The 26,315-nt window shown below is 47.0% G+C and overlaps 2 protein-coding genes across 3 annotated transcripts in view; both read left to right on the plus strand.

Moving 5' to 3' along the window:
• Positions 1–26,315, plus strand: part of TAF4 (TATA-box binding protein associated factor 4) — a 76,679-nt gene that overhangs the window by 19,411 nt on the left and 30,953 nt on the right. For both annotated transcript variants that reach the window (XM_083146822.1, XM_083146821.1), the window contains exon 3: positions 24,512–24,684. In XM_083146822.1, coding sequence (XP_083002948.1) covers positions 24,512–24,684 — 173 coding nt within the window. The remainder of the gene's footprint in view (positions 1–24,511; positions 24,685–26,315) is intronic.
• LOC146007993 (uncharacterized) lies at positions 20,361–21,456 on the plus strand. The gene is made up of 2 exons (XM_083146823.1): positions 20,361–20,459; positions 20,973–21,456. The coding sequence occupies exon 2, from the start codon at positions 21,002–21,004 to the stop codon at positions 21,392–21,394; it is 393 nt and encodes a 130-aa protein (XP_083002949.1). The 5' UTR covers positions 20,361–20,459; positions 20,973–21,001; the 3' UTR covers positions 21,395–21,456.

Below are 26,315 nucleotides of genomic sequence, written 5' to 3' on the forward strand. Positions count from 1 at the left end.
GTAGTATGTTTATTTATAAGGTGCTACAAGGTGTCTGCAGCGCTGTACATAGCAAACAAAAAAACTAATTACAAGGTAACGTACAGGGTGTGTTGATAAAATACAGCATAAATAGGGGTAGAGCTGGTAGAACTAAAATCAGCATAAGTTCTGAAGTAGGTGTCGAAATTGTCGAGGAGACTGAAGATGAAGTAGAGGAAGGGAAGAACAGGACAGGAGCGCTGGTGAGGTAAAGAGGTAGGGTGAGTACGTGAGGAAGGAGGGCACTACTCATAAGAGTTAACAGATTAAAAGGAGGTGGGTGGATGAATGAAAAACAATAGGATAAGTAGGAACGGATGGAGGGGTAGGGTAGGCAGGATAGGAGGTGCAAAAGAGGTTAGGAGGAGGAGGGATAGGCCAGTCGGAAGAAGTGGGTTTTGAGGGAGCGCTTGAAGGAGGTAAGGGAATCGGAAAGCCTGACGGGTTGCAGGAGGTTGTTCCAGTGCAGGGGGGCAGCGCGAGAGAAGGAGTGGGAGGAGGTGATTATTCAATCTTGGGTCACGGCTGTCGAGCTGGCCTGACAGCCGTGACTCTGTCCCGTTCTCTGCCTGCTCGACCGAGAAATCACAGGCTGGATTCAATGTCCCGTCTGCAGCGGGACGAGAAGGGGGCGTGGCCGCGAGCTGCGGCTGGGAGCTCCTCAATTCCTGACCGTTCTCTGCAGAACAATCCTGACTGTTTGTGCAGTCGGGCTCGTACTGACGAGATCCCCTGTTCAATGCTGTCGGGGAAGACCGCATTGAATAGGGCCCAGCAGCCATCTCCCCATCAGGAGATTGAATACCCCCCATAGACTGTAGCTAGATCTTTCGTCAAATCGTTTTGGGTGTATGCACCACATCTTTCGTCCACTGGGGAAGTTCAAGGGAAACTGGTCATCAATGTCTTTTAGTGCAAACATCGACCAGTGTGTATTCACATTTGGCATTAGTAAATAGATGTTGTTGTTGTTGTTGTTGTTGTTTGTGGTTTTTTTTATAAGCCATAAGGTGCAGCACAGGACTGCTGACCCACCAGCTGTGTACATGAAGATCTACACTACACATATTTAGGGGGGTATTCAATGCGGGATTAAGACTGTCAGAATCCTGAGCTGTTTTTGGCCAGCTCGCCTGCAACATAACAGGCAGAATTCAATGTTCTGACTGTCGATTAGCGAAAAGGACGTGGATTGTCAATAAACGTCCGTGAATTAGACAATCTATGTCCATTTCCAACAAAACAGATCTGACTGGCTTTAAAGTAGGATCTTTTTTGTCGAAATCCACCTGCAATGCTGTCAGAAACTGCAGCATTGAATAGGGGCCAGGCGCTATTTCCCCTGATGGAAATAGCGCCCGAGATTGCATAGCGTCCTAGAGGCCCCCATACACTATGCGATTTTAGGACAATTTCATCCGATTTCTGCACTTTGGGCCAATAACCGGGTAAAATCGGCCCAAAATCGCGGGTGTGTGATATCCGATCCGATGCGCGGTCCCATGCGCATCGGACCGGATCAGGGAGGTCGGACGGTCAGCATGTACGATCACGTCCGACCTCCCTGTATGCATATGCCTGCCCACCTGACAGGCATATGCATGCAGACAAATGGGGGAGCAGCAGGACGGGACGCGCAGTGGCGGGTATTAGATTTTTAAAATACCTGTCAAATGACTGGCCGTTCTCTGATTGGCTGAGAGCTTTCAGCCAATCAGAGAATGGGCAGTCATTTGACAGGTTTTTAAAAATCTAATACCCGCCACTGCACGTCCCGGGTCGCGCTGCTCCTGCAGCGCTGCTGAATGAGAGAGAGACTGTTATCATCACACCGCCCCGGCCAGGTCAGCACTCGCTGGCGCCGTTAACTAAGCGCTCAGGGACCCGCTGCCCGCCCCACTGCTCCCCCTAAAGAGGATCACCGCTGCCGCCCCTGCACCTCACCGCCCGCCCCCTGCTCCCCGACATGTGATAAATTGCAAGCGATTTATCACATGTCAAATTTGGCTCATCAAGTGCCAAATTGTATGTGAGCCTCCCGGGGAGCTCCCGGGCGGCTCACAGGAGAATTGGGTCCGACTTGTCCCGAGGACAAGTCGGCCTAATGTATGGGGGCCTTTAGCCTATGAATGTTTTAAATTGCCCACTCTTTATCACTCTTGTGTTTATCTTTTTAAGGCTTAATATATCTGCTTGTGAATTCTAAATTGCAGTGTAAAAATAAAGTAGCCAGTATTTACCCTGCACAGACACATAGTAAAGGTGCCCATACACTAGGGCAATATACTTGTAATTTGGTCACTTCATTTGATTGCTGCTATAAATCACATGAATGGCATCTAAATCGCATGTTTTTAAATCCTATGCAGTGCGTGGTCCCATCATCCTAAGGGCTATTTCACACGCTCCGGCTCCTGCCGGGCGGCGAAATCCCGCACAATTGTGTCCATTCACACGGGACGGCCGCCCGGTTGCAGCCGGATTCCACCACAGCAAGGGATGGCTGCCGGGCTGTGCCCATCCTCTCCATTGTAAACTACAGTGTGCGGCACGGCTTCCTAGCTGTGCGGGATTTCGCTGTCCGGCAGGAGCCGGAGCGTGTGAAATAGCCTTTAAGATCACACAGTCTGCAGGTTAGATAAGTTGTATCACCAAGCCTTCCTGCAGGCTTGGCTACCTAGGATTGCATACAATACCGATGCAAAATGACTGTATCATATGCAGTCCTGCCGTGGTTCAAGGGGGGATCGCGGGCGTTTTCTCACCTTGCAGAAGCTTCCCTAGCCTTAACCCTTAGTTCCATGATTTTTTTTTTTTTTTTACATTTTACGCAAAAAGTCGGTCAGTCATTTCAAAATATTAAACAGCCGCATCCCGCCACCTGGCAAAATGGCGCTACAAGCTCCAACTGCTGCTTGGACAGACCCCACAGTCCGCCCCCCGCCAGTACCACCAGCTGGCCGGATACTGCAGCCAGACCCCCGCTACACGGGAAGGTTATTTTGCACCTCACAGCAATGTTGGCACTCAAAGGGTTAATATTAAAATGGATCACCTCTTTTGGAAAACTCTCAATATCATTTTAATTTAAAGCACCTTTTTCATAGAAGTAGGGATTATGCTAGGTAGAAAATGCCCTTTTGGGTCCATCATAGGAAATCCAAAGACTAGATTCACTTACCCGGCTATCCTGTGCCACTGAAACTCTTGCCCCCCTATTCCAGGTACACACCTTCATAAATGAGGTATCTTAGGTCCTTTAGAAATTTCTTTTAAAGGAATACTGTCAAATAGGTCGACCCACCGAAGATCGACATGCATTGAGTTGACCATGAAAAGTCGACATGGCTTATATCGACACCTGAAATAGGTCGACATGTCCTAAGGTCAGCATGGATGGAAGGTCAACACAAGCATTGGGTCAACAATGGCTAGGTTGACAGTCAAAAGGTCAACATGGGATTTTCACTTTTTTTTTATTTATTTTTTTAGAGCCGACATATTCTGACGGGGTATTTCATGCCCTAACATACACTAGGGAGTGGAGGGAGAATAGTATAGTGTGCCCAGTGCAGCGAGGCCCTGTGCCCAAAGCGTGGGGACCGCAGTAAGCCATGCGAGGTGACCCGGTGCACCGATACAATGTCCATGTCGACATTTGGGACAAAAAAAAGTGAAAAACCCATGTCGACCTTTGACTGTTGACCTAGTCATTGTCATACATGTCAACCTTAGGCATGTCGACCTATTTCAGGTGTTTTCCTAAGTCATGCCAATCTTCAGTGGTCGACCCAATGCATGTTGACCTTTGGTTGGTTGACCCAATGACCCATACCCCCTGATAAGACCTCAAACTGCATATAGGGGAATACACTATTTTCATGTAAGTCACAGGTTCTCAAAATCAGTCCTCAGGACCCCACACAGCTCATGTTTTGTAGGTCTCCTCACAGAATCACAAGTGAAATAAAGTGGATCTTTTAAAATTTGTTAGGCCAGTATTCAATGAGAAAAATTTGCCTTGATTTATGGCGAGTTTGTGCTATTTTCGCGTTGGAAGGAGCATTTTGCTCTCCAAAAGTGAACCACCCTATTCAATGTGATATTTTCGCCATCTTTTTAAGTGATTTTCGCTGTGTCTCTCCGTGTAGCAATTCTCCATCTTTTCATGGAGAACTGGAATGTGAACTTTTAAACTAAAAGTTTTTTTTTTTAAATTTTAGTGTAAAAAAATCAGGATTTTTTTGCTGTGAAGGGGCATGCTATTTTTATTCATGTGCTTTATAGCACATGAATATATATTTAATAAAAAAAAATATATATATATTTATTTATTTATTTTTTAACACAGAGCAGCCAGCAGGGGGCCGGAGCTCTCGAGCCGCTCATTAGATATTCATATATTCACTGCATCCGATCATTACATATGCACGATCGGGTGCAGTGAATACACGGTCCCCCCGCTGGCTATAGGGGGGGGGGGGGGCAGCTTGTGCTGCCTGGGTCCCGGGGAGCCCTCCTCCCCTCCACAGATGTTCTGGGGCTGCCACTGTTCCCTGGCTCCCTGCCAGCTCCCTGCCGCGGATGCTCGTCCGCTGCAGGGGTTAAGACTCGCCGCGGGTGGCGGCGAGTCTTAACCACATTGAATAGTGGGAGCAGGAGTGGCAGTGAGCCCTCCGGAACAGGGCGAGTGCATGGCGAAAGAAAAAATCTCTCGCCATGCACGGAGAATTATTCTCATTGAATACTGCCCTTAGTCAGTAATTAGTGCACCTGTCGGGTGACCTGGAAAATGTGAACTGTATGGGGTCCTGAGGACCGAGTTTGAGAACCCCTGATTTAAGTTACCACCTTATACATTGGAATATGGATTAATCTGTTTAATGCACAAAAATTTGTGGAATTCAGTGTTTATTACATTTCATAATTAAACCATTGGGGAAAAATCGTTGTAACTGACTATATGCCATAACATTTGCAAGTTTTATGTGGATGTTTAGTTACTGGCTAACAGCTCCCTTTGCTGTTCCGCGTACCTGTGGATCATATGGTCGACCAAAAGTTGTTCGACATACTGAAAGGTTGACATAGATGTAGGTCGACATGGGGCAAGGTTGACAGGTCGTTGGGTTGACACAAATGTTAGGTCGACATGGACAAGGTCGACAGTCAAAAGGTCAACAAGGGGTTTTCACTGTTTTTTTTAACCTGAACGTCGACATAGACACTGTAAAGTAGTACCGCGTCCCCTTGTATGGCTCGCTGCGCTTCGGGCACGTGTCCTCGGCACACTATTTTATTCTCCCACCACGCCCCTAGTGGATGGTAGGGCATGAAATACCGCCTGTCGCCACATTTCAGGTAAAAAAACAGTGGAAAAAAACCAGGTCGACCTTTTGACTGTCGACCTAATGCTTGTGTTGACCTAACAACCTGTCGACCTAATGACTGTCGACCAACCGACCGTGTCCCCTTCAAGCTACCAAATTTTACTGGAATTTCAACTTTCTAGTTCTTCAGCAGCTGGTGGGCTGCAGTTCCTCAGGCTTGCCTCTATATTATTGGTGAGATTTCATGTCCTGTTGTAAGAGTGATCGGTAGTTTATTTTTAATCCATGCAAATTTAAATGAGGAGAAATAAGGTTATCCGAGTCGAGACAGCTGGATTTCACTGTTCTATCGAACATATTTTATTTGAAAAGCAGCAAATAAAATTTATTTCACTAGTGTAGATACTGCTTTATATTTTACTTTTTATCACCAGTAAGAGTACTGGTTAATTAAGGGGGGGGGGGCATAGTAGAAAACTATACTCTGAACATGGCTCAATGCCAGATAGTTATGGGAATGTTGTAACTTTTTGTTGCTTTTAATGCTGAGTGCACCTCCTCTCTGACTCCTTATAGAAGAGTATGGGGCATGCATAGTAAAAAGGTGTTAAGTACTCACTTGGGAACACTGTAGCAGACCCCAAACATTACCATTTATAAAGTGCTCTGCTCACAAAGTTCTCACTTGTTCTCCTACCACAGATTCCTGGGCTGCTTGAATCGCTCAATGTGATACTCTTATACCCCTTTTACACCAAAAATCCCAGATCCGACACAGCATTTTGTAGAAGGATCCAACCCGGGTCGGATCCGGGATTTACACCGTTTACACTGTGGTGCCCACCCGCAATGTAGATGGAGGCGGTGCTTGGAGATGACATAATCTCCAAGCGCCGGGACCGTGGTCATCCCCGCCAGGACCGCTGTTCGCCATGCTGGGGGCAGCCCAGCACCAAGGTAAGCTGCTGGGCTGCCCCCAGCCCCCGTGCACCCCCCCAGCCGTCGTCCGGGAGGTGAACGGATGCCGCACCTCGGGGTGGCTAGGCACACATACTGGAAACCACTGACTTAGTGTAAAGTTAAGGAGAGATTCATAATGGGAGATTCAGCATGAGATATAAAATCTCTCACATAAAGTGTTTAGGCGAAAGTATTCAAATTTAAGTAATGTGTTGGAATAAAACCTGGGAGAGTCATCTTCTTTGTCTATAATAGAAAAATAAAAAATAAATAATGTAAAAAAAATGGCCTGAGGTCTCCCACACGAGCATGACCAGTCCCGGGCTCTCTGAGTCAGTCCTGGTTCTCTAACACCAGGGAATTTTTTTTAATTAAGGTCTCCCTATATTAGCACTGGGCTCTTGGACTGGACCTGGTTCCCAAAATATGGGGGACAAAATGAGTGGGGGCCCCCTGAATTATAGGGACCAGCACCAGGCGCTACCAGTAGGGGTACTACTGCTCTTTTGCATGGCTGCCTCCTCCCAGGGTTCTGTGGGTGGGGGAGGGTTGCCGTGGATTTGGAAGGTGAGGTCATATGTGCGGGAGGGGCAGAATTGCATCGCCTGCTCAGAAGGCCCTGCACATAGCCCACATGTTCTTGTAGCGGGCAATGTGCAGGGTCTTCTGAGCGACTGCATTGAATTGACCTGCATGGCCGTTCTGCATCGCTTGCAGATTCGGAGCTGCGGGGCTGCGCTTCTCTATTGCTGTGTGGGCTACACACACACAGCTATATTCTGCCATTTTCAGAGCGATTTATTGAAATTATGTAAAATCGCTCAGAAAATAGCTGAATATCGCCCCTTGTGCAGTGCCCATTAGGTTCTAAACTTATCAAGGGCAAGGTGACTGTTGTTCTGCAAATTGCTTTTTAATCAGTTTTGAGATCAGGGGCGAAATGTAATAGGGTGCGATTTTTTAGACAAAAAAAAAAATCGCACCAAATCGCACCTTTAAAAATCGCATTTTTTCCAGCGAATTCGCATATGTAATGAGATGCGAATTTGCGGCAAAAAATGCGATTTGCCGCGATTTCGGCCGATTTTTAGTCATGAAAATGTGCGCATTTTCAGTCATGAAAATGTGCGCATTTTCATAAATGCGATTTAAGTTTTAAAAAAAACGGCGTGGGGTCCCCCTCCTAAGCATAACCAGCCCCGGGCTCATTGAGCCGGACCTGGTTCCAAAAATACGGGGGACAAAAAATCTTGGGTTCCCCTTGTTTTTAAACCAGCACCGGGCTCCAACAGCCCGCGGTGTCATGCCACAGCCGTGGGACACTTTTTATACAAGGGCCCCCGGCCAAAACATGAGCACCGTGGCTGGTCAGCCTTGGACGGGGTACCTGGAGGAGTGGGGTCCCCCCCCAATAAAGGGGTCCCCCCCCCAGGCTTCACCCGTCCAGGGCTGAAGCCCGGGGCTGTCACCGGCGTCCGTGGCCAGTGGACGCCGGCCTGATAGGGTTAAATCGATCATACGTTACATTGCTTTATACCGGAGAACTACAAGTGCCAGCAGACCTCCCCCGCATGCTGGGACTTGGAGAACCACAAGTCCCAGCATGCGGGGCATTAATGGGCCCGCTGGGACTTGTAGTCCACCTGTAAAAAGAATGTTTATAAAAAACACACACAGAGAAGTAAAAGTTTATTACACACACACACACCTCACTTTTACACCAGCGTTACTTACCATTCCTGGATCCAGCGCTGGTCTGGCTGCTTCACAGCCGGCTCCCCCCGCACTGACAGGCAGCGGGGAGAACCGGCTTTCTCCGTTGCCTCTAACAGCTTCTGTAGCGCTGTCCCAGTGCTACAGAGGCTGAGAGCGCGATTGGCTGAGCTATGCGTCTCCATGGAGACGCATAGCCCAGCCAATCAGGACTGAGCTATGCGTCTCCATGGAGACGTATCGGCCAATCGCGCTCTCAGCCTCTGTAGCGCTGGAACAGCGCTACAGAAGCTGTTAGAGGCAACGGAGAAAGCCGGTTCTCCCCGCTGCCTGTCAGTGCGGGGGGAGCCGGCTGTGAAGCAGCCAGACCAGCGCTGGATCCAGGAATGGTAAGTAACGCTGGTGTAAAAGTGAGGTGTGTGTGTGTAATAAACTTTTACTTCTCTGTGTGTGTGTTTTTTTATAAACATTCTTTTTACAGGTGGACTACAAGTCCCAGCGGGCCCATTAATGCCCTGCATGCTGGGACTTGTGGTTCTCCAAGTCCCAGCATGCGGGGGAGGTCTGCTGGCACTTGTAGTTCTCCGGTATAAAGCAATGTAACGTATGATCGATTTAACCCTATCAGGCCGGCGTCCACTGGCCACGGACGCCGGTGACAGCCCCGGGCTTCAGCCCTGGACGGGTGAAGCCTGGGGGGGGGGGGGGGTGACCCCTTTATTGGGGGGGGTCCCCACTCCTCCAGGTACCCCGTCCAAGGCTGACCAGCCACGGTGCTCATGTTTTGGCCGGGGGACCTTGTATAAAAAGAGTCCCCCGGCTGTGGCATGACACCGCGGGCTGTTGGAGCCCGGTGCTGGTTTCAAAATACGGGGGACCCCCAGATTTTTTGTCCCCCGTATTTTTGGAACCAGGACCGGTCCAAGAGTCCGGGGCTGGTTTCAGAAATACGGGGGACCCCTATGCTTTTTGTCCCCCCGTATTTTTGGAACCAGGTCCGGCTCAATGAGCCCGGGGCTGGTTATGCTTAGGAGGGGGGACCCCACGCCGTTTTTTTCACTTTTACACATTTTTATTAACAGGACCATGCACAGATCTCAATGATCTGTGCATGGTTCTGTCAAATTCACCTGTCAGAACCTGGTCTATTTTTTTTGCGATTTTTGGTAACGTTTACCAAAAATCGCACCCTATTACATTTGCGAGTTGTATACTTTATAATGGGAAAACATCTGGATGCGATTTGAAATGTGACTAAAAATCGCAACTTCCAAAAGTGCGATTTCGCGGTAAAAAGTGCGATTTTTTTACCGCGTTTTTCAACCTATTAAAAGTGCGATTTTCGGAAAATGTGCGATTTCGGCCGTTTTTGACCAAAAATCGCACATGTCTAAAAATCGAACCCTATTACATTTCGCCCCAGGTGTCTAGTATTCCTAAGCTGAACATTAAGGGGGTATGCAATGTGCTGCCGCTATTTCCGACGTGGGAAATTGCGGCGGCTCCCTATTCAATGCTATCTTGAACGACAGCATTGATGCGGGATCACGGCAGAACGGGCCTGACTTCAGAAGCTGTCGGGCCCGTTCTGCCGAAAATGGCTTTGGATTGTCGCAATCCCGGCCGCAGATAGACAATCCATGGCCGTTTACGTGGCCAACGCCTCCTTTGCGCCCAGCGGCAGGCGGGGCATTGAATCCAGTCTCGTTATGCAGTCGATCTGACCGCAAGGATCACGGCTGTCAGAGGGGATCGACAGCCGTGATCACAAATTGCATACCCCCCCCCCCCCCCCCCAAGGCTTTCAAATCCTTGATCTGATCCTTACTACTAGCTAAGCATAGAGGATGACTGAGGAAAGGGAATCCATCATCCGGAATCTGGTGCCGCTCTTATGGCCACAAGTCAGACTTCCCATGTCTGTATTCAGATTGCCTGCATCCCATCAGCCATAAATATTAATTGCAGGCCAAGGAAAATTCTCTTTGGCGTTCTTTATTAATGGAATTTTCTGCTTCATACCTTTGTCATTAATTAAATAAATAATGACATAAATCCAATGATAATGGACAGTAACCATGCTACCTAACATGTTTTACGGGCTTTTAATAACATGTGCTGGGTAGATGAAAACCTTGATTGCCTCTTGTAGGTAGGTAGACTGGTAGGCCTGTCTAGCATGTTACACCTGACCTCAAGCCGATGTGACTATTTGCCACACAGATCTCACTGAGTGAAACTTTTGCTTTAAAAGAGAGTTGTAATCAAAATGTTTATTTTGCTTTCAATAGAATAACTTTTATTGTTTTGTGCTTGTTTCTGTTTTTATTTGGAAAACAGAAACTGTCATGTCAGCTGCTTTAAGAATACATAGAATATTTTTCCCATGTACAAGTCAGACAATGCAAGCACACCCTGACCCATTGTTTTTCTGCTTGGGATCACAATAGCAGCCAATGCCAAGACCTTGTAACTGAAATATATGAGGTGCTACTGGTCATGGCCAATAGATGTTTGCATTTCCTGCTTTTGGAGAGTGCTTTGCATTCATGTTCAGGTCCTATTCTGCAGCTGTTGCCGGGGTTTCTTCATTGGGGCACTATTACTGACTGGGTTTAGTTTTGGAGGATATATGCTGGGGGCAATGGTTTGGCTTGAAACATGCATATAGTTCAGCCATGTAGAGTCCAGTACAGGTAGATTATCCCTTAACCAAAATGCTCGGGACCAGAAGAATTTTGGGTAACGGATTATTCCGTATTTCAATGATTTATCTTAAGGTATCTTGCATTTATGTTGTATAAGCATATCAAACACCTGAAATACACACATATTCATTTTATTTGTGCATAAAACGAGGTTTCAAAACAAGAAATAAAGTTTGGTTGGCATTCAAATTCAGTACCTGAGATTGTACAAAATCATTTTCTTGCAGATATTTAGTGGCAGTTATATATCATGTCCTCACTTTCTGGAAAGTATGGTTTTCGGAATAATTTGGATAAGGGATAATCAACCCGTATGTACTACATTTTTCTCTGCATTCCCAACACTAGCAGACATCTGGATTCTCCTCACTTTGCAGACTGGTGTGAAATGGGACTTAGTTCTAAATGGCCTAACTCATTAGCAGCAAATTGCTTAAAGTAAGTTTCCACTGTTCTTTACAAAATGCATGGTAGGTGAGGGGTGTCTGGCATAACTTGGTAGCTGTGAGAAATGTATGATCTTTTATAGTGGCTGTTTCTCCTTCAGACCCACCTATCCTATGAATAACAGGTTTTAGTACTTGAAACATCTGTAGCTATATGGCAAGTTGAGGCCACATGGCTTCACTTGTTCAGATTGCTGCAGTCACTGGCTGTAACAAGTTTGGATTCGGGGGGTGAATCTGGTTGGTTCGCAAAAGCAAACGCCTTCTTTAATGGACAAAACCATGTGCACTGCAGGTGGGGAAGATGTGACATGTGCAGAGAGTTACATTTGGTTGGGGTTTGTTCAAACTGAGATCTTAATTGCAGTGTAAAAATAGAGCAGCCAGAATTTACTCTGCACAGAAACATAATAACTCCCCTTCGGATCACAGGCGCAGCAAAACCCCACTGAAAGTGTACTAGGGATGCTGGACTGTGACTTTAATCACGGAGAAATTCATTTTCTTCACAGCTACAGATGAAACACAATGGGATTTTGTATGAGACTAATACAGGTTGAGTAACCCTTATCCAAATTATTCCGAAAACCATACATTCCAGAAAGTGAAAAAAAATAATTCTTGCTAAAACCACTACTGAAGACATCTATAAGAGCACTACAGAGGACATGATCTGTAACTGGCACTATATATGTACAAGAAAATGATTGCTTGGCATTTAAAATCAGTATCTGTGATAGTCCAAAAATTTGATTCATGTTTTGAAACCTTGTTTCATGCACAAATACAATATATTTGTGTGTATTTCATGTGTTTGATGTGTTTCTACAACATAAATGCAAGATATTTATCAAAATATTCATATAAAAATAATCTGAAATACGGAATAATCCGTTTTCCAAAATTCTTCTACTCCCGAGCATTTTGGATAAGGGATATTCAACCTGTACCCCATTTACACTGGCAAGCAGGGGCGGATTGGCCCACCGGGAAACCGGGTAATATCCCGGTGGGCCGGTACATAAGTGACCAAAACAGGCTGCCCGCCTCCATGGCTGGGCCGCGGACCGCTCGACTATAGCGTGCCGCGGCCGCAGCATCACATGCCACAACAAATATGGCCGCGGCTGTCTGCGGCACTGTGAGATTTAAAGATGGCCGCGGGAGGGCTTCTGCGCATGCGCAGCTCCACGCAGCTCCTCCCGCGGCTCTTATGAAGAGGACGAGGTGGCCAGAAATTCGATCGCGGGTGACGTCACCGCGCACCCGGCCACTGAGTACACTTCAAAGACTCAGCGCCTAGAATTGTGAGTGGCTGCAGCGTGGGTGGGCCGGCTGAGACAGTTGACTGACAGACTGAGTGAGCGGCTGCTCTGACGAGGGTGAAGGCGGAAGCAGCATAAAGTGTAAGGGACTGTCATCTTTTTCTTTGGGATTGGGATTTGGCCTCTGTTTAAAAAAAAAAAAATATATATATCTGGGTTTAATGTATATGTACTGCATGTGGGAGGGGGGTTCATTTTGCTGTTATTATGCGGAGGGTGTGTGTGTGATGGGGTCTCTTCACACGTGTAAGTGCTTATAAGTTGCTGCATGTGATGAAGTTTTGTGCCCCCCTTATGTGTGTGTATATATATTTTTTTTAAAGGGGCACAAAACTCCATCACAGGCAGCAACTATAGGTGCCCATACACGCACCGATCCCGGCGGTGCGATGCTATACGATGAGATACCCGTTCCGCGGCACCTCATCGCACAGTACAAAAAGTATGTGCTACACATACTTTTTGTACTGTCTTTTTATCGCATTGCATTGCATGCACTAGGCATGCGATGCGATGGATGCTAGTTTAGCCCAGAACGCACGCCGGGATCGGTGCGTGTATGGGCACCTTTACACTTGTGAAGAGACCCCCCCCCCCGCATAACAGCATATAGACCCCCCCTGGATTCTGTTCTTCTCTCGACCCTCAGAAGCAGGGCATCATGGTGTGTGGCATATGTATAATGGGCATCACGGTGTGTGGCATATGTATGATGGGCATTACGGTGTGTGGCATATGTATGATGGGCATTACGGTGTGCGGCATATGTATAATAGGCATCAGGGTGTGCGGCATATGTATAATAGGCATCAGGGTGTGCGGCATATGTATAATGGCATCAAGGTGTGTGGCATATGTATAATGGCATCAAGGTGTGTGGCATATGTATAATGGCATCAGGGTGTGTGGATGGGTATAATGGTGCATCACGTTGTGTGGCATGGGTATAATGGCATCAGGGTGTACAGCATATGTATAATGGCATCAGGGTGTGCGGCATAGGTATAATGGCATCACGGTGTGTGGCATTTGTATAATGAAGCATCACGGTGTGTGGCATATGTATAATGAGTATCACGTTGTGTGGCATATGTAGGATGGGCATTACGGTGTGTGGCATATGTATGATGGGCATTACGGTGTGTGGCATATGTATGATGGGCATTACGGTGTGTGACATGTATGATGGGCATTACGGTGTGCGGCATATGTATCATGGGCATCAGGGTGTGCGGCATATGTATAATGCCATCAGGGTGTGCGGCATATGTATAATGGCATCAGGGTGTGTGGCATATGTATAATGGCATCAAGGTGTGCGGCATATGTACAGATGGGTCAGGTCCCATCTTGGCAGGGGATGGCGCTGGCGTCGCCAACCGCCATCCCCTGCCAGCACCATGGCGATGGTGAGAAGGGGACGCGCGCGCACACGAGAGGCCCCCTTCCGGCGGCGCTTCCATCCGTTCCCCCGGGTCCCCGCCGGCTTGCCGGCGGTAACCCGGGGTCCCCGCCGCCTGCCCGCATCCCCCCCTAACCCCCCCCTAACCCTGTCCGTCTCCCTGAGGCGGAGATGGACAGGGTTTCCGTCACGCTGGCGACGGAGACGCGCGTGAGACGCACGCGCGTCTCAGTGTATTCGCTGGCGCGGCTGCTGGCGGGTCGCCAGCGCGGACGTTCTGGCGACCCGCCAGCCAGGATGGGACCTGACCCATCTGTATAATGGGCATCACGGTGTGTGGCATATGTATAATGGCATCAGGGTGTGCGGCATATGTATAATGGCATCAGGGTGTGCGGATGGGTATAATGGTGCATCACGTTGTGTGGCATGGGTATAATGGCATTAGGGTGTGCGGCATATGTATAATGGCATCAGGGTGTGTGACATATGTATAATGGACATCACGGTGTGTGGCATATGTATAATGGCATCAGGGTGTGTGGCATATGTATAATGGCATCACGGTGTGTGGCATATGTGTAATGGACATCACGGTGTGTGGCATATGTATAATGGCATATGTGTAATGGCATCAGGGTGTGTGGCATATGTATAATGGCATAAGGGTGTGTGGCATATGTATAATGGCATCAGGGTGTGCGGCATATGTATAATGGCATCAGGGTGTGCGGATGGGTATAATGGTGCATCACGTTGTGTGGCATGGGTATAATGGCATTAGGGTGTGCGGCATATGTATAATGGCATCAGGGTGTGTGACATATGTATAATGGACATCACGGTGTGTGGCATATGTATAATGGCATCAGGGTGTGTGGCATATGTATAATGGCATCACGGTGTGTGGCATATGTGTAATGGACATCACGGTGTGTGGCATATGTATAATGGCATATGTGTAATGGCATCAGGGTGTGTGGCATATGTATAATGGCATAAGGGTGTGTGGCATATGTATAATGGCATCAGGGTGTGTGGCATATGTATGATGGGCATCACGGTGTGAGGCATATGTATAATGGCATCACGGTGTGTGGCATATGTATAATGGAGCATCACGGTGTGTGGCATATATATAATGGGCATCACGGTGTGTGGCATATATATATATATATATATATATATATAAGGGGCATTACGGTGTGCGGCATATGTATGATGGGCATCACGGTGTGCGGCATATGTATAATGCCATCAGGGTGTGCGGCATATGTATAATGCCATCAGGGTGTGCGGCATATGTATAATGCCATCAGGGTGTGCGGCATATGTATAATGCCATCAGGGTGTGCAGCATATGTATAATGCCATCAGGGTGTGCGGCATATGTATAATGGCATCAAGGTGTGTGGCATATGTATAATGGCATCAAGGTGTGTGGCATATGTATAATGGCATCAAGGTGTGCGGCATATGTATAATGGGCATCACGGTGTGTGGCATATGTATAATGGCATCAAGGTGTGTGGCATATGTATAATGGCATCAAGGTGTGCGGCATATGTATAATGGCATCAGGGTGTGCGGATGGGTATAATGGTGCATCACGTTGTGTGGCATGGGTATAATGGCATCAGGGTGTGCGGCATATGTATAATGGAGCATCACGGTGTGCGGCATAGGTATAATGGCATCAGGGTGTGCGGCATATGTATAATGGAGCATCACGTGTGCGGCATATGTATAATGGGCATCAGGGTGTGTGGCATATGTATAATGGCATAAAGGTGTGTGGCATATGTATAATGGCATAAAGGTGTGTGGCATATGTATAATGGCATCAGGGTGTGCGGCATATGTATAATGGGCATCACGGTGTGAGGCGTATGTGTAATGGCATCACGGTGTGTGGCATATGTGTAATGGAGCATCACGGTGATTGGCATATGTATAATGGGCATCACAGTGTGCGGCATATGTATAATGGGCATCAGGGTGTGTGGCATATGTATAATGGCATAAAGGTGTGTGGCATATGTATAATGGGCATCAGGGTGTGCGGCATATGTATAATGGGCATCATGGTGTGTGGCATATGTATAATGGAGCATCACGGTGTGTGGCATATGTGTAATGGCATAAAGGTGTGTGGCATATGTGTAATGGAGCATCAGGGTTTGTGGTATATGTATAATGGCATCACAGTGTGATGTATAATGGGCCTTGGTGAAATAGGCCACGCCCCATACTGATAGGCCACACCCCCAAAAATTTGGCACGCCTGCGGCGCGCAACAGCCGCACCACTGCCCCCCCCATTGGGGCTGCTTCGAGATATTTCCCGGGCTGGTTTTAATTCCCAATCCGCCCCTGCTGGCAAGCCATGTCGCACAGGGGATTTTGCAAACCCCTGCATGTGCATCGCCCCCCTTGCGAATGGGTGGCACAACTGCGTCAACTTCAGTTTCAGTAAATGCAGAAGCTGAAGAATAACTGTTATTATTTTCTTTGGTCTTATTTCATATTATTGTACTTTAAGTGTTTTTTTTTTCGTCTTTATTATTCACTAAAATCCAGTTACCAGTTAACACATGTCGTCATTACTGTCTTAGATGTAGGATATGACAGGTGTTCCTGAAACACCCCCACTATCCAAGCCAGCCCCGCGAGGGGGCGCCTTACGCGTCCCCCCGACCTGTTCATACCACCACTATCCACGTCGGCGTGGAGTTGACTTTATAAAGTGTGATGAGCGCAGCGAGGGGACGCGGATTACTTTACATGTATTCCACGTCCCCTCACAGGGCTCTCTGTGCTCGCCATGCTTCGGGCTCGGTGGCTCGCTGCACTCGTCCCCACTATCCACGTAGCGCGTCGGGCTGGCGTGGATAGTGGGGGTTTGAAAAGGAGGCATTTGCCAGTATGTATCATGGCACACTGGCAAATGCCTCCTTTATTGTGCATAAGATGCACTTGCGCCCGGATACCCCCTTTGTGCACGAGACGTACATGCTACCAAACCCCGTGTCCCTGAAGCGGACACGGGCAGGGTTGCCGTACCCTGCCGCAAAAATAATTACTGAGACGCACGAGCGTCGCAGACAGATGGAGCGCCTCTCCGCCAGTGCAGGGGATCTGGCGGTTACCGGCGCTGTGTGAGAGGCGCTCACTAGGCTTGCCATGGATGCTGGGGACAGAGCCATGGATGCCGGGGACAGTGTCGGGCTGCCGTGGAGGTACTATGCTAACTGTGCTAGGCAGCTGTTGGGCTGTCACTACGCTAAATACGTTAGGCAGCCGTTGGGCTACGCTGACAGCGCAGCTTAGCCTACGCTGAAAATGTAGCGTAGCCGGGCGCCGTGCTATTACACAAGTACCATACATACACAGGTCTGACTTCAAGCACGGGAACAAGCATCTGATCCGACCTGCTGTCAAACACCTCCGATTTGGCAGTTTAAAGAGGCGCGTACCTGTGAATCGTTAATGATGGTCTATGGCAGGGCTGGGCAACACCGGCCCTCCAGATGTTGATGAACTACACATCCCAGCATGCCTTGCATCAGTTCCAGCATGGCCACATAGCAAAACTAATGCAAAGCATCCTGGGATGTGTAGTTCATTAACATCTGGAGGGCCGGTGTTGCCCAGCCCTGGTCTATGGTCTTTCCTGCATGCAGGAAGATCATAGACAAATCGTTTGTCAAGTGTATCAAATCGTTCCGTGTGTACGCACAACAAACAATTTGATACACTTGTAAACAATTTGGTACACTTGTGAACAATGTCGGAATGCTTCCCACATCGTTCCGTGTGTACAGCCCTTTAAATGCCACTTGTACATGCCTTTTTAAATGTAAATCTTGCTGCAGATTTCACATCTGTTCCAACTGCAGTGCAACATGGCTTTACCAAGGTGCATTTACTTTCTGTTTCTGCTTTGTTCCAAACTCCTAATCATCCCCTGTGTGTCTTCTTAGTGCAATGCTGCAGTAAACTAAAGCCCCAAATCTGTCCGCCCAGTGCTGGCTACATTCATGTTATCTAGTTGAAAAACGTGAACTTGAGAAAAGTTGGCTTATGTCTAAAGAGTAGTAAACAGTGGAGTAAGCAGCCAGCCCTGTACTCGAACACGTTACCGGCTGACAAGGAATGTCCTTAGCTCAACCCTGCAGGCTATATGCTGGGTAAATATAATGTTCTCCGGGTCACTGTCAGAAGGACATCATTAACAGGCATCTATCTATCTACAACACAAACTGGTTTTCACAGTGTATTCTACTGACTGTCAGATACAAACAATACTACTAATGACCATGAGACAATTATAATATTATTACAAATGCAGCACATTTCCTCCCTTTACATCTAGTGAAAGTTTAAGGAAACAGCTGATTTGGCTTGTTCTATAGCTGTATGTTTATACTAAGTGAGTAATGCTGTGACAGGGACTCCAGACTGCATGCAGTATGTGTAAGGAAGAGTGATGTAGCCATTCACAGGATTACACTATACAGTAGTTGTTTTTTTCTTCTTGTTCCATGGTTCATGGAGGTTTTTTTTTTTTTAAATGCCCTTTTTACTGATAAGGAGCAGGGTGCTAGAATGAACTCTGCAAGTAGTATGTATGTATGTATGTATGTGTGGAAATGCAGGACCCCCGCAGCGCTTACTTTACGCTGGGAGCAAGCTCGGCACTCTGGAAAGCTGCTGCTGGGTTTCTCCCAGCCTTCGTCTGTGCAGTGAATGGACGCTTCCAGGCACCCACCCATCAACTTCTTTCCTGGCACCACTGCCGGCTGCATAGAAGGGCAGACAGCAATGGAGGCTGCATATGGCCTGTCCCAACCTCTGGACTTATCACAGGCTGCTGCGATCGGAAGGTATGGGCTCTCCCATTGATATAGCGGGGTCCTATGTCTGATGACCCGGGTTACCCATTTACACTGCATCAGATAGGGCTCTCAACATTTCCTGGGTTGGATTGGCCGGTCTTTGGACCAGGTTATTTTTGTGATGTGAGTGGGGTATAATACCTCTTTCACATCGCAAATGCCAGGTCGACCCTGGGATTTGGACCCAGTTCCGACCCTACAGCATCCCGGAATTTGCAATAAATCATGCCTGGTCAGCACCTGGCTTATTGTCGAGCGCTGATGTCAGACACGTGTGGGTCGTAGCAGCAGTGCGGGGTGGGGGAGGAGGCAGCACTGACACTGCTGCTTTCTTCATAGTAGGGAATGGGGTCCGGGTTACTAAACCTGGGGTTCCGGGCGGGGAAAAAAACCACTGCTGCTTCCAGGTTGGATTGCTGGGTTGCTGGACCGGGGGTATTGAAAATGGCCCTTTCACGACACATGCTCACCTGGGATATTTGTGCGGTCTGAAAAGGGGTGTAAGGATATTGTTTGTGGTCTTGCATTTTGTGCAGAAGTGCAGGTGCAGACTGAAGAATATTTATTTTTCATCAACAAGCCTATCTTCCACACCAACAGAATGTTTACTTATGGGGGACTGAATATCCAAGATCAATGGTGGAGCATGTGGAGCATTTTGTGCTCTGTCCTGTAAAAAAAAAATGTTGCGGGCCGACTTTATGAACTTGTGATCTAGAAGAACATATCACAATAGCTATTGCTGGGGTTGATGAAGCAGACATGTTATACCCCTTTTCCACTTGCAAAAATATCCCGGGTTTTTGCACATGAACGCGCATCAACCCGGGATTTAGTGCAGTGTGAAAGGGTCTTTGAGGGATATCCCGTGTTCAGCATTCCGGGATCTCTACCCAGGTCCTGACCTGGGTAGGATCCGGAATCGACACGGGATGCGGCCAGTGTGAATGGTCCCGTACCCGGGATCGGGTACACGGGACTTTAAAAAAGCTGCTGATTGGAGCTTTGTTTGGGCTCACAATGCTGATGTCATCTGTAATCGCACTGGAAAGCGGAAGAGAAGCCCTGGACATGTGCAGATCGGAGCAGACGGGCATCATGGCAAACTGGACGAACCAGGAAGTGAGAGAGCTCCTGAGCATAAGGGGCGAGGAGGAGATAAAACGCCAAATTACTGGCACAGTCAAAGATGCCGTGGTTTATAAAAACATATCAAAGCTGCTTGAAGCCAGAGGCATGATCCGGACACAACAGCAAGTTGTCAATAAACTGAAGACCCTGAGAAAGAAGTTCATGAAGGTGCATGACAACAACCGTAAAAAGAGTGGGGCTGGCCGCATCGAGTGGGAATATTATGACATCTGCGCAACCGTCTTCGGGCACACAGCTCTCTGCAATCCTGTGAGTCTGTCTTCAAGTTCACAGTACATAGCTGCAGAAACCAGCCAAGGCCCTGAAGATACACAGACAAGTGAAGTCTGACACTCATCACCCCTGCTAATTGAGGACACACCTGATTGTAGTGAGCATGAAATATCCACCCACCTGCCCAGCCCTGATGGCAGCATATCCGTCACCGTTGAAGAGGTCGTGGAAGCTGCGACCACTGACAGTGGGTTTCCACAAAGTGCCGTCTCCCCAACTTTGCAGAGAAACAGTAAGTTTATTTTTTAAAGACACATAGCACACTATAGGGTTAGGTTGGGGGTGGGGTGGAGGTGGAGCATAGGGTTATGCACAGCATAGTGGTCCTCCAGCAGTTGTGGAACTACATATCCCAGTATGCCTTGGCACAGTTTAAGCATTGCCTAATAGCAAAACTGTGGCAAGGCATGATGGGACTTGTAGGCTGTGGGAAGGGGGGGGGGGGGTGACATAATATACAGTTATCAAAGTATAACCTGCAGTGATGTCGCAGTGTGTACAAGGGCGTAACTACCATGGGTGCAGGGGGTGCAGCTGCTATGGGGCCCAGAGCTGAGAGGGGCCCATTTTGCCTGTCAAATTATTATATGCTTTATGCATTTTTTAGCATTAGGTGAGAAATAGGGGCCCTTATAAACTTTTGCTATGGGGCCCACATGTTTCTAGTTACGCCACTGATTAAATAGTTTGCCAAAGCTGCTATTTTTATGTATGGTCATTTTCAATTTATATCTTATCTTTACAGTTTACAACGTTCCACCTAGAACGAAGAAAATGAACAAAGCGGGGCAAGCAGTTAGAGCCATGACAAGTGCCCTTGTTGAAGAGCTCCGAGAAATGGACAATGCTATGTCCACACAGGAGAATGCAAGGATCAACAAATTTTTAGAGGCCGAGCGTGAAATGCAGGACTCATTTCTTTCTAAAATCCTGTCAATGCAGGAACGCATGAATAGAGAGGCTCTTGAGCGTCATAGGGAATTGCAGCAAATGAACATGGCGTTCATGGAACGTTTGTTCAATAATCCAAAAGCTCCAAGCCAACACCACAGCTCACAATACCCTGAACCAGGTTATTCCACATATCATCATGGACCATACTTTGGTTCAAGCAATGCTGCAAATGAGCAAACCTCAGAGTTTTCAGTTTTTCGCAATTTGTCTTAAAGCTATAGGCACATACTTAATTTTTTTTTGTTTGTTTTGCACTTAAAGTGCCTCGGCACTAGTTTACCTCAGTGTTTATGTACCTGTAGTTCATTGTTTTGCACTTAAAGTGCCTCGGCACTAGTTTACCTCGTTGTTTATGCACTACTAGTACATTTTGTGTTGCACTTAAAGTGCCTCGGCACTAGTTTACCTCAGTGTTTATGCACTACTAGTACATTTTGTGTTGCACTTAAAGTGCCTCGGCACTAGTTTACCTCAGTGTTTATGCACTACTAGTACATTTTGTGTTGCACTTAAAGTGCCTCGGCACTAGTTTACCTCAGTGTTTACATACCCTCCAACATGACCCACTCCATTAGGTACAAAATGTTCTGCTCCTGGACTTCCCTGCCAGTGGCAGTTACAGAGGTTGGACTCCAGCATAGTCCACAATTCAAAGAGGGGGGTCACATCAACTGTCAGTGAGTCCAGGACAGTGATGTTTGGAGTGGCATTAGGTGTGGCTCCCCTTTTTGAACATTGGATTGTGCTGCAGCTCCAACTCTGCAACTGCCACTTGCAGGAAAGTCCAGAAACAGAGCATTTTGTACCTAATGGAATGGGCCATGTTGGAGGGCATGCGTTTATGTACCTGTAGTTCATTGTTTTGCACTTAAAGCAGGCATGTCCAACGTTGGCCCTCCAGACGCTCCGAAACCACACATCCCAGCATGCTCCGCCACAGTGTTGCTATTAGAGAATGCAAAAACTATTGCAAAGCATACTGGGATGTGCGGCCTCAAAACACCTGGAGGGCCAACGTCGGACATGCCTGACTAAAGTGTTAATGCACAACTGGTTGTGCATTCGGTTAGCTTGAAATGCTAAACTGCAAGCAATTCTTGTTTGGGATGGGGGAGTTGGGACGAGGGAGGTTGGGATGGGGGCGGTTTGGACGGGGGGTTGGTATGGGGGGATTGGGACGGGGGCGGTTGGGATGGGGGTGGTACGGGTGGAGGAGGGTTTCTTTATTGTTTTATTGTTTTATTGTAGTGTCTATACAAAGGCAAAATGAAAGGCAAATAAAAATTGCACCTATAATCCAAAGGTGCTAAACCAAATAAAAAAATTATAATTTTAAACACCCTTGTCATCACTTTTTTTTTTAGTTAAAATGACCATTTCATATGGTATTTGCAGTGATTTCCCGGGATCATATGAATGGGGCTGTCCCGGGTCGATCCCGGGTCTGAATGCAGTGTGAAAGGGTACATTCCCGGGTAGTGTCCCGGGAAGCATCCTGGTACACATTCCCGGGTCTGACCCGGGACTGCAAGTGGAAAAGGGGTATAAATGTGTCCTTGCCAAGTATTCAAAGAATGATGTCTGCTGAGTGTCGTTCCAAATAGTCATTATTTTATAAATTGTCAAAACAGTATCTTTCTTCTATATTATCCCTGTATGTGACGCAACTTCCACAGGTAGAAGTGATTATTCAAGTAAGTTGTCCTAAATGTGCTACCTTTTTTATAGTAAATTAATAAACACCCGTTTGCAGCATTTCGTATGTCAGCGTAGTCTATTACTAAGCACTAGCAAGGCATAGATGGCTTTGTCCTATACAATAGAAAGAAACCAGTGACTATGTGCTGCGCCTGGCAACCGGGGTCCCTCCTGGTATGGGCAGTGTATGCGCATCTTCCCTGGCTCCGACTCCCAGCCTTCTGCATCCTAAGTATGACTGGCTCATGATGGCTGCATTATATGGTCCATCCCCTTTTTTGTCTGTTAATGCAATCATTTTTGTTTATTTTTCTGTGAGTTTGCTTTTACACAGCAACTTATGTGACTACATAAAGTGCCTGATTCAGACTTGTTTGTAGCAAACAGGTAAACACCGCCCATCCCTGCAAGTCCCCTAGGTAACATGCTAGGTAATGTGTACGGTAAGGAGGAGAAATCATTCGATGGTCCCTCCCCATCGCATTATTTTTTCAGCCTTCGGTTTGAATAGTAAGTCATCCGGGAGCCCCCTGCCCCAAGCAGTCATTGCCACACCTGCTTTCTCAGGGGGAACACCCAGCGTTTTTATGGGGACGCCCATTAAACCCTAGGCGTCCAACATCCCCCCCCCCCCCCCCCCCCCTGCTGCTGCTCCCATTCCTCCTCTCCCGGAGCGGATGGCTCGGCGAGTGGGAAACTCACCAAAGCTGTTCGCCCCCGGGGTTTGCGCATACTCAAACCCCGGACATAGGGGTAGAGGCCAAATTCGGACCCAAACAAACAGGTCTGAATTGGCTCCAAAGAGTATATTCTGGCAGCAGTATTGACCAGAAAGGAGTGAGTAACTCCCACTGCCCTGGGTGCTTTGGTGCGCTAGGCTGATCCTGCTAGTTAATGCTTGCAGCCATTTCTCATTGATGTCCTTATTCCCACAAGTCCCCTGCTGACCTCCATGGATATGTCTCCTGTTAAAAGAAAGTTTCTAGTTGTAGTACTTGGCGTTGTGACGTAATAGTGTTTTAGTGGACTCCTTTTGTATACATAAAAAAACTGTTCTTTTAAGCTGAGTAAAAGTTGTCTAGGCTATAGCTGAGAAACTGGGATACATGTATAAAGGCTTGCTCATATAAGTGCTTTGCAAGTTCTCTGACCTGTGATTTTCACTGTCACTTATGAAGACATCCGTGTGAAGTGAAAGAATGCAGAAACTGCTGCGTGTGGTGTATTCTGGCGGCACCTGCTTCCTTTGTGTCTCTGATTGTGCTTTACTGTAGTCAGTCTCCTCGTTCTGCAAAAGGAGACTGGTGAAGATGATGCAAGCGTATGCAAAGTGGAGCTGGGCAGACTTTAAACATCTGGCACGTGGGCTGTGTACTTTAATATCATGCTACAAAGGGTACATACACACCCAACGTGTCTTCTTAGGGAGAAATACAGAAACTCTGCCTTACAAAAGGCATTTTACAATATTTGATTGTCAATGTTTCAAAAGACAGATCTGTAAAATGTAATAGCCATGTGTTCAGGTGAGTTTATTATGCATTGGGTTGTATTAAGCTAGTACACAGAGAAGATTACATTGGTAAAAATGGAATGTGCAACATGTTCTGACCTATTCTTCTTCTCTTTTAGGGATGGTCCTCATACGGAGTGAAAATGGCCAGCTGTTAATGATCCCCCAGCAGGCTCTGGCCCAGATGCAGGCTCAGGTTCAAGCACAGGCCCAGTCACAAGCCCAGAATGCAATGGCTGCTCGGCCCGCAACTCCTAACAGCGCCCCGCCGGTGCAGCTTTCCACAGTGCAGGTGATGCCACGGACATTTAGAATAGTCATTTCATTAGATATCGGGTTGTCATCACAGCAGATCTACTATACATCCATTGTTTCCTGTTCTGCAGAGCTTCCCTTACACCATTTTTACTTTGTTCTGCTGTTATTTATTTTACCAATTTCCCCTGGGACTGATACTGCAATTCACTATGTATAGCAGCTGGAGTGGCACCTCATTTGTGGGGTACATTTTATATTGGAGGATACAATTAATCTATTTCCACATTTTATAGAGGATTTACATGAAAGGGCCAGGTGTACTAAGCTTAAAAAGTGATAAAATGGAGAGTGATCAACAGCCAGCCAATCAGCTCCTACCTGCCATGTCACAGACTGTGTTTGAATAATGACAGGCTGGAGCTGGTTGTTTATCACTCTCCATGTTATCACTTTTGAAGCTTAGTGCATCTGGCCCAAAGGATGCAACCCATCATTCTATACGGCAGCTAGCACCTGCGGCTTCTAGATGACTTTAAGTGTACAAACGTACTGCGTTATGCAGGATTCTGGTGTTGTAGAGGCATACTGAGCCACTTTAGAGCACATACATACATACATAAAATGCATAAAATAACATTGTTGGTGTTGTACTTGCCAGGATGTCAGTCATTTTTTGGACATAAAAAATCCTACTTACAGTTTATAAAGTCAGACCAAGTAGGAATTTTGCACAGTAGAGACTCTGTTCTGGTACCAAAACTTGGAGCATGCCTGGACACAATAATATAGTACTAGTTAAAAGCCCTTTAAAATGATGGCTTCTGCAATCTACTTCCAATTTGAGCTGGGACATTTCTTAACACAAAAACTCTCCACCCTACCCCAGTCCCTATCTGCTCCTACCTCCAATCTCTGTCTTCACAACGCTCATTCTCCATATCCAGCAAGTTTGAAACCGATCAGTGTCCCTGTAAAAATTGTTTTCACAGAGTCATTTGGTCCGTTGAGTGGCCTCTAGTGGTCAGTGATGGTACTTACCTCATAGAAGTGAAGCATAGTTATACTACTTCAATTTAGACATTACTGGCATATAACCTAGAATGCACAAATCCCTTACAGTAGCCTTTGTGTAGGGGTTAGAATACCTCTTGGTTGGAGCTGTTAAAGGTACATTTTTATTCATTCTAGACCAATTTATTTATTTTTTTGTTTCAAAAATACATATGTACAAATTGACCAATGCAGTTTATATTTTATGATTTTAAGTTTGTGACTGAATATGTATGGAACGGTCAGTGCTACTTATCTGTACATCCTTGTGCTTTACAATGCAATTCCATTGAGATAAACAGCTATTTTGACATGTTAGATGCGCCCTCATTAATGATGATATTATCCTATAAACCGTTCCTATTCCACTTCACTGCATTCCCATGCAAATCGCCCGGTGACGTGGGGGGCGGGCAGCTGACATCACCGGATGTCAGCTGCCCGCCCAGTTCCTGTTGAGTGTGCATGCAAATCTAACTGACCTGAGAGTCACTTAGATATGCATGCACCTTCCTCATCATTCGATGGTCGGCGACCTTCGATTGATGTGGGTGTTCCCATAGGCTGCGAATGGAGTTTTATGGTAATCCATTCGCAGCCGTAATGGCGAACCTG

This window comes from Crinia signifera, chromosome 6 (assembly GCF_055691185.1).
Source record: "Crinia signifera chromosome 6, ASM5569118v1, whole genome shotgun sequence".
NCBI lineage: Eukaryota > Metazoa > Chordata > Amphibia > Anura > Myobatrachidae > Crinia > Crinia signifera.

Coding starts and splice junctions, on each gene's coding strand:
- LOC146007993 (XM_083146823.1), top strand. CDS start 21,002: ATGAACAAAGCGGGGCAAGCAGTTAGAGCCATGACAAGTGCCCTTGTT.